General features: G+C 41.3%; 1 protein-coding gene across 1 annotated transcript in view; it reads left to right on the forward strand.

Annotated features, from left to right (window-relative positions):
- The window catches only part of spock3 (SPARC (osteonectin), cwcv and kazal like domains proteoglycan 3), a 15,170-nt gene extending 7,638 nt beyond the window's left edge, over positions 1-7,532 (forward strand). The window contains exons 3-10 of the mRNA XM_079338035.1: positions 1,399-1,507; positions 2,408-2,516; positions 2,692-2,800; positions 3,086-3,199; positions 3,315-3,530; positions 4,561-4,623; positions 4,718-4,855; positions 5,249-7,532. Of these exons, the coding sequence (XP_079194161.1) occupies positions 1,399-1,507; positions 2,408-2,516; positions 2,692-2,800; positions 3,086-3,199; positions 3,315-3,530; positions 4,561-4,623; positions 4,718-4,855; positions 5,249-5,406 (1,016 nt within the window). The 3' untranslated portion in view covers positions 5,407-7,532. The remainder of the gene's footprint in view (positions 1-1,398; positions 1,508-2,407; positions 2,517-2,691; positions 2,801-3,085; positions 3,200-3,314; positions 3,531-4,560; positions 4,624-4,717; positions 4,856-5,248) is intronic.
- Positions 7,533-8,623: the final 1,091 nt, after the last annotated feature.

Below are 8,623 nucleotides of genomic sequence, written 5' to 3' on the forward strand. Positions count from 1 at the left end.
AGATCCTTTTAACAAACCTCACACTTTACTCTGGACTGAGGCTCTTAGGCATTAGAGTCTGTAAGCTGAATATAATTATTCATTTATAAAGAAATGGCCATGCCACCTATAATGACCAACTTCATGTATGTATAAGCATATTTTATTAATGTAATTAAGCATGTTCTTTTTATTAAAGTTGAGTTAAAATGTTTAATCCGTGTATTGGTGATACAATATTATAATTATGTGATTTATATGAATTTAATTATTGCTGAATTAAATAGTCATGGCCATAATATTTGGCATATTTGGAGAAAACAAACATACTGAAAGGTAGGAATATAATGATATTCAGGGGGATTATTCAGAAACCTTTTGTCGATCTAAACATTTTGGAACCAACAGGCTAACCAGCCCTGTGACTCACTGGGCTCATTAGTTAACAGGATTAGTAGCATTAAGGGAAGGCTGCTGGACATGTGAGAACTTTCATAGGACCGATTTGGACTTTTCCAACACTCTTAACTATGGATGTGTTCAATATGCGTTCGTATAAATGTAATTACTTCCAAGCAGTCCGTCAATATTTTCACCACACAAAGCAGTTCAAATCTACTTAAGAAAAGTCATCAGGTTTTTTGTATCGTGTCAGAGACAGTGATAAGCCCTTACACACATCCAGGCACATAAGGACACGCACACATTCACTCTCACTGTATCTTCAAACACACACACACACAAAGGATCCCAAACACACAGACATGTCAATGAAACAATAGCATTAGACAGTGCAGTGGAGGATGGAGGCAGGATAATCTGCCAAAAGCTGCTCACAGATTACAGTAAGGTTCTTTAGAGCAGAGGTCATTCACAAACTGTTCCCAGATCAGCTGACGGCCACTGACCACTCCAACTCTGACGGCTGACACACGGTGAGAAAGATCTGAACCCTCAGATCTAAAGTCAGCACTGGTCTTTAGAGCCTAATACGGTTGTCAGCTCTGACATCCGATCCAGGATCAGTTTGAGCCTCTGGGTGAGAGAATACAGGATGATGTAAGGCCAGAAGTAGCCTTTAAAACCAGTTCCATCTGTTTTTAGCAGTAAGTGTACTTAACGGTATAACAGCTTTGAGTTCAGCTTGAGAGAGACATTGCCAGTTACTGAACAGAGGGTAGCTGGATTTAACACAGACACGCACACACACAGAGAGATCTAACACAACTTTTATTGATCATGGATTTCAAAGAACATCAATGGAATGTAAATTTGGATGATTACTCTGTGCTAAACCTATTGCCCTTTTAAGTTGGGTCTAAAAATAGAGAAGCTGTAATGTGGTTGGACACATACTAAGAGCATATTTCTGACTGTGTATATCGTTTGTTTTTTTGTTTTTTTTGCTTGTGTTTGTAGCCCTTGATCCGGCAAAAGACCCCTGTCTTAAGATCAAATGCAGCCGCCACAAGGTGTGTGTGGCTGAAGACTCGAGGACTGCCACCTGTGTCAGCCAGAGGAGAGTTAGGTAACAACACACACGCACTTTCTTTTTTCAAATTGAGCATTAGTTTAAGGCTGGCCCTCTAACTTGCTATCTGTTGCATGTTTATCAAGACAAAGCCTGAAATCAAACGTAAAATAAAACCAGTGGATTACTAAAAAAAAAAATCCAATCCCTGTCTTTCTTTTCACGTCTTATTTTTTTTCTGTTCACTTATTCGCACAGTTACACCGGAGGGGTGGGCTAAACCCACCCCAGCCCCGCCAGCTGGTCTACTTACTGGTTGCCCCGGCTCTCTTGTGACTGTTGTGTGACATTACTTTTTAGTCCAATTACCCGAGCATTGGCACTGCCTTACAACGGACGCGAAAGTCCTGCCAAATGATATGAATGGGCTTGTGTGTGTGTGTGTGTGTGTGTGTGTGTGTGTGTGTGTGTGTGAGTGTGTGTGCGTGTATGTGTGTGTGTGTGTGTGTGTGTGTGTGTGTGTGTGCGTGTGTCTGTCTGGTAGACTGCATGCTGGACAGAGGACAGAAAAACTGACCTCAATTCCCGTTCTGACAGGAGCAACACAATTCCTGCAACAAAGAAAGAAAACAGAAAATAATCACACATAAATCCTAATCCTCTCGTTTCATGAAACCGAAAAGAAAAAAAAAAAAGACAGAGAAAACAGCGTGGATTCCAAACGCTTAGAAAACAATACAATGCAAAGTGCAGCGTACGCCACACCTTTCAATTTGACTACAGACCATTTCTCAGAACCTTTCTTGTTCACTTTTTCTTGTACTTGCTCTTTGTTTTCCGTCAATTTGTAGGTTTTTTTTCATTTATCTCACAAGGTTTTTATTGGAAATATTTTTGACTGCTTATGGTCAAGAGTTTAAGTGTACGCAAACTAATTCTTTTGAATTTTCTCTCTAGTTTTAAAGATGCCAGTTTGTACCAGAGCCCAGGGTCAAAGTGCAAACCCTGCCCTGTGGTTCACCCCTCTCCTGTTTGTGGCACAGATGGGCACAGCTACTCCACCAAGGTGCCAACACACACACACACACATTCACACACTATCATTCACACAGTCAAATCCCCTCATCTCTCACCGACAATAATAATAACAGACACACCTGAGCTCCGTAGTCACATTTCCTCCTGACAAGACGCACATCCTGATTTTCACTTCCTCGTCTGTCTCTTTTGCTCCCGCTCAGTGTAAGTTGGACTACCAGGCGTGCATCACAGGAAAGAAGATAGCCGTCAAGTGTCCTGGCATGTGTCCTTGCCCTGCTCAGCCTGAACCCAGCTCTGCAGAGAAGAAAGGTACATGGGGCTGCACACATGGCTGCACGCACTGCAAGCTGGGATACTTTCCAGAAGGAAACAGTCAATTCTGCTTAATTAAAAGGTCTTTCAGGGTGTCAGAGCCCTTGTTAAAGCCCCCCTCCTGACAAAACTAAAGCCTCCCTGATACCGGATTCCTGCAACTTTCAGGGCTGCTGATTCTGACTTTTCCTTTCCACAGGGGATTGGGGGTGGGTGGGGGGGTGGGGGGGGCAATAAAGCATCCTTTCATCATCATTAAGTGTTAATGTAATTGTTCCTCAGTGTGCAGTGAGTCTGACCTGAAGGAGGTGGTGAGTCGTCTGAGAGACTGGTTCAGAGTGCTGCACGAAAACGGCAACCACAAGAGAGTCAAGATGCAGAAGCCGGAGAAGAACAGTGAGTCAGGGCATTAATAAATCACAAATGCATTTTGTCATGCAGTATCTAACTCCTACCTGGCTGCACCTCACTAATCAAAAAAAAAAAAAAAAAAAAAACTTTCCCTTGACAGAGTTTGAGGCTTCACCCATCTGTAAGGACCCTCTGGGCTGGATGTTCTCCCGTCTGGACACAAACTTTGACCTCCAGCTGGACCAGTCAGAGATTAAGAGCCTCTACCTGGACAAGAACGAGCCATGCTCCGATGCTTTCTTTCAGTCCTGTGATACGCACGCAGACAAAGTGATAACCAGCTCTGAGTGGTGCACGTGCTTCCAGAGGTTCACAGGTATGGTGTCACCATTGACTCACATGCAAATATAAACACTTAAACACTTAAACACCAAGTTACACATGCAAATGCAGACATTGACAAGCTTTGGGGCTCTATACCTTTTAATAAAAACCATACAAACTTTGTTTCTTTACTTTTTTCTTAGATATGTGCTTCTCTGTTTACACAGAAATTGTTGAATGCTTTAAAAAAGAAGACAAAAAGACAATTACCAAATAAAACAATCAAGTCTATCATATTGATAGACGAAGCGTGGCAAAGTATTTACTGATTTGCATCTTGTATCGTATTGTATCATATCTGGTGAAATTCCCCCTTGTTTTTTTTTTCAATGTATTTTTTAGAATTGTGTGTCTATATTTGAGTGATAGAGAGAGAGAGAGAGAGAGAGAAAGAGAGAGAGTGGAGAATGACATTCGGGAAAGGAGTTCAAGCTGCTAAAATAAAACTCCCAGACTCTTCGAAAGGCTCTGCATATATTCAAAAAGATATTATCGTTATTAGGGTCGCGTCACATCGACCCACCTAGACTGACATGTTACGTCTAGGAGCTTGGAGGAAACACCACGTTCTCCCAAACATCCCTGCAGATATCAGGAAGAGCCGACTCTCTAAGCTGTCTTTGGTTTGTGGACAAAACTGAACTGTATCAGGTCTGACTGATATCAGGAACAGTGAATTAACAATGACACATTTAATTAAGTAATTACAGAATTTCCACCACAATTGTAATATGCAGTATAGAATATTATTCTTTGAAAGATAGTTTTAAACAAACACAATAAAATACAGTATTGAGCAGTAAAAAGCCATTGAAAGACATCAAGGATAAAAATCCTGGTTTTGGACCATAAAGAAACTTAATTAACAGATGACAACTTTCATTTGTTAGAACAAAGACAGCAGAATATTGAAATGTCACAAATGAATGCAGAAATGAAGCAAAGCGCACACAAAAATAAGCATTCTTAAAAAAGCAGACTTCTGCATTTTGTGACCACAATCCTTTGTCTCTTCTTTTCAGACTCCCCTTGTAAAGCAGAGCTCTCCGGTATCAGTAGAAAGCAAGCGGGGAAGAAACTGCTCGGTGAGACACAAACAACAAAAACACACAAGCACAGAAACACGCCGCGCATTCCCCTCACTGAATGTTTCCCTGTGTTTTTGGTTTATAACTATAGGTCAGTATCTGCCATCCTGTGATGAAGACGGTTACTACAGGTCCCATCAGTGTCACAGCAGCAGTGGCCAGTGCTGGTGTGTGGATCACTATGGCAACGAGGTGGCTGGCTCACGCACACACGGCCCTGCAAACTGTGGTGAGTCAAACTCAGAGGACAACAGGGTGTGTTTTCTTACATTTTCCAGGGACATTATTGGTACCATTTACCTTTTTTCCCCCTTAATTTGAAGCTACGACAAGCAGCTAGTTAGCTTAACTTCATGCAAGTCCTGGAAAAAGAAAGGCTGACATTTTTTTAACTTTACAAGTCGGATTCACCACCTGCTTCAAGGCAGACCTATTGAAACATTTATTGCTGTTAACTCTATCAAAAACAATTATTAAAGGTACAGTATCATCCTGGATCAATGCCAGGTTGCTTTATGCTAAGCTAGGCTAACTGTTCACTTTTCTCACATTTTGGGAGGCCAACTGTTTTCTAAAACTTTGAATTGAATTGTATGGTTTGCTTTTCTTCTCGTGTCTCCAGGCGTCATTTTGGAATCTTCCGGAGACCTCGGCAGCGGGGACTCGCTGTTCACGGACGATGATGAAGATTCGTTTGTCCTCAACGACCAGGCAGGGATGGACGACGAGGACGATGAAGACGAGGACGATGATGATGACATCGACGAATATCTGTCGTAATTTTGCAAGAGAAAACAAAAAAAAGAAAAAAGAGAAAACTGTTTGTTTGGTCAAACTGCACGTTTCTAGGTGACTCCCCGGGCAGATACTTAATCGTACTAACAGCCTATGGACTACTCTCTGTGTATTGTTTGTTCATTAGTAAAAAAAAAAAAAAAAAAAAAAAGATATTCCAGGCAAATGTTTATGATTTCTCTTCCTCTCTAAGTATAAAATGTGATTGGTTTATGGCACTTGTTCACTTGTGTGTCAGCCAACCAGAGAACTTTAAAGGACTTATCAAAAGCCAATCCAGTGCTTTGGATTTGGTCATGTGTGCAAAGACCTCTCCCCTCATTGGACAGTCCATGTTTTGGTGTGTCCTGTCCTTGTGCTGCACTCTGATGCCTGAGCGTGTTGATGCCTGAGGCGCCATGTTTAAAGAGATTTCCTCCTTCTTCATTCCTTTATCCTCCTCCTCCTCCTCCTCCTCCTCCCACCGCCCTGCGCCCCCTCCCTGTTTTGCTCCTCATCAAATGTTCCTGTGTATAGGTGGGATGTTGAAGATGTAGATAAGAGAATATTGCACTCTTTAGGTTTCTTTTCATCTTGATTTGTAACTGTGACTGTAACTGTGTGGAAAAACAAGATAAGAGTTAGACGGGCTTCATTAGGGGAATCAAGGCAACAACAAAAAAAAAGCAGTGTGGTAGGATAACAATCAGAAACGGCATGCTTGCTGTTTTGACTGGGATACAATTCAAGTTAAATTATCTCAGAGGCTCAGCAACAAAGGAAAGACAATTACTGCTTGGCCGGTGGTGTTAGGAGTAAAAATATCTATTTTTTCTAATCCACTGTTGGATGAATAGAGAAGATGAAACAGATTTGTTGTAGCATTACTAATGCTGCTTGATGTTGCTTCAGTTTGTAGAATCAGAGGCTAAGCCTTTCTGGAACTCAACATATAACAAAGCTGGAGGGGTTATAAATGTAACATTTCTTAAGAGGTTGTACAGATGAAACGCCGCTTGCATTGTTTTTTCTCTGCGTGAGCCACAAATCTGTGTGATGGAAATGTTTACCGGCCTTTTTTTTAAAAACGTCGTCACAGCTCACACATCGCAACACCCCACTCCAACAAAAGTTAGCTTGGGTGTGTTTCTAGATAATGTCTGCATTGGGTCTTAGGCTCGTCATGTAACTTAATTATTCCCTTGCACAGTAATTAAAACCACAGAGCCATGCAGATATGTTGAAAATGTCTGGCGGGGGATGATGGGTAAGGTGTGCCTTTTATTGGTAAGGAGAGATGGGCGGTAATGGTCAGAGAAGCATGCTAACTGGACTGACGTAAGCTTACACTGCATAAGAGCGGCTTTGCTCTAAAGCTAGCATACCATTTGGGTTTTTGGTATGGCTTGTGTTTTTTAGGCCATGTTTCAGATATTTTGATTTGTGACATAGGATAGCTAGAATGTAGAGAAGCACAGTTATACTTAACAGTTAAGGCATAAACAACACTTATAACATTCTGCTGGATTCGAAAATGGTTTATATATTAGAGCACCGGCTAGAGGGAGCTTTGGTTTAGACAGCTTTATATATTTAAAAAGAAAGGATCATCTTACAGTGTTTTGCTCTTTCTTTGTTTTTAAAGCTTCATTTGTACTTGATCTGCTCTATCTACTTATAGTGTATATCTGTAAGAGTCCCAGATTTGTGTATTCCTGCTGAGCCCTGTGACTGTTTATGCAGACCTGGGATTTGCTGAGCAACTATGTTAATTTTCAATAATCAATCAGCCGTCTGGCTTCATTTTTTTGAATCAAACATTAGTTAAAATTCCATGTTGAGACTTGCAAAGTGCCATCTAACTGTCCTGTTTCATTTTTTGCTCACTTCACTCCTTTTAAACGTTTGAGTTTCTTTTCACTTTTAGAAACTGGGAAACACTTCAGTCTTTAAAGTGTGCTGTTTTCATGAGCGTGATGACATGCAAATCATTTGAAGACCTCAGACACTGTAGCCACTCTAAACCAATCACACTGTCATCACAGCTCTGATAGTGTTTTAAGGTTATGATACAGATGCATTTTTTTACAGTGTATGTATGATTTGCTGAAATAAAAGCTATATTGACCAAGGTTTGCTTTCCAGCGAAGTCTCGGGTGTTCTTTAGACCGCAGACACGACTGCGAGGCGAAAACCTCGTGTTTCATTGCGGCAGGAGTTTCTGTTCCATGTTCAGCGTTTTCGCTTCTCTTTTGAGGTGCCTCTATTTAGGTAAAAAGGCAGATGTGGCGCGGGCGGTTTTGTGCTGTATACATCGCACATGTTCAATTCGATAAGAACACAGGAACTAAAACACAAGTTTCAGTCAGCACTTCATGATCTTCGGCCTATTTAAGGTGAGCACCTGAGGGGTGTGGTGAGTTTAGGTGAAATGAAACATCTGTCATGAGTGGAAGCTGGACGAGTTCATGCATCACTTGACACAGAATTAAAAAGCAGAAAAAAGTTGACAGGTCAGAAGTGACGAACTCCGCAACGAGTGCTGTGTGCAGGGACATTACTGCATTATGTAGGAGAAGAACACTTCAATATTTTATGAGCTGCTGTACCACCAGCATAGGTGCATGGATAGACACAGAACATACAAGCACATGTGCAAAAGTATGTGTCGAGCAAAACACACACCACATGAGAACGCTGAAATTCACTGACCTTGAAAAGTATTTAAATAATATTTTTTTCCACACAGTTTAGTCTGCAGGAAGTCCCAGTACATACACTATTATGTGTGTGTTGGCAGCATTTCCACATAAGGAAGTCACTGGGTAAATATGAAAGGTTCATTTTCACACACATTTCCTCTATGTGCTGACCATGGATATGTGGAAAAGAAACAATCTCATTTCCTCACTCTGTGTGTGAGCCTGTAGTTGGAGAACTTCCAACAATAAAAAGTGATTGGCCTGCTTACAGGGAGACAGTATGACTGAGCGCTGATGGGAAATGCCTCAAATTGCAGGAAGCACTTATGATGTTCTGAAATCAGGTTTCTTGGATTTGCGATGCTTTGTGACGCAGGTTCTTTTTTATCACTCCCACAATGTGCTGCAGGATGAGGGTTTTGTCTTTTCGCTTCATAAGGTGTAATCACCATCCAGGATTGTGCGATTACATTAACCAGAAAACAATTTGACTGCTGCTGCAGAAAATCTAAGAGCAGGAC

Source organism: Symphodus melops (assembly GCF_947650265.1).
Source record: "Symphodus melops genome assembly, chromosome: 2".
NCBI classification, from domain to species: domain Eukaryota; kingdom Metazoa; phylum Chordata; class Actinopteri; order Labriformes; family Labridae; genus Symphodus; species Symphodus melops.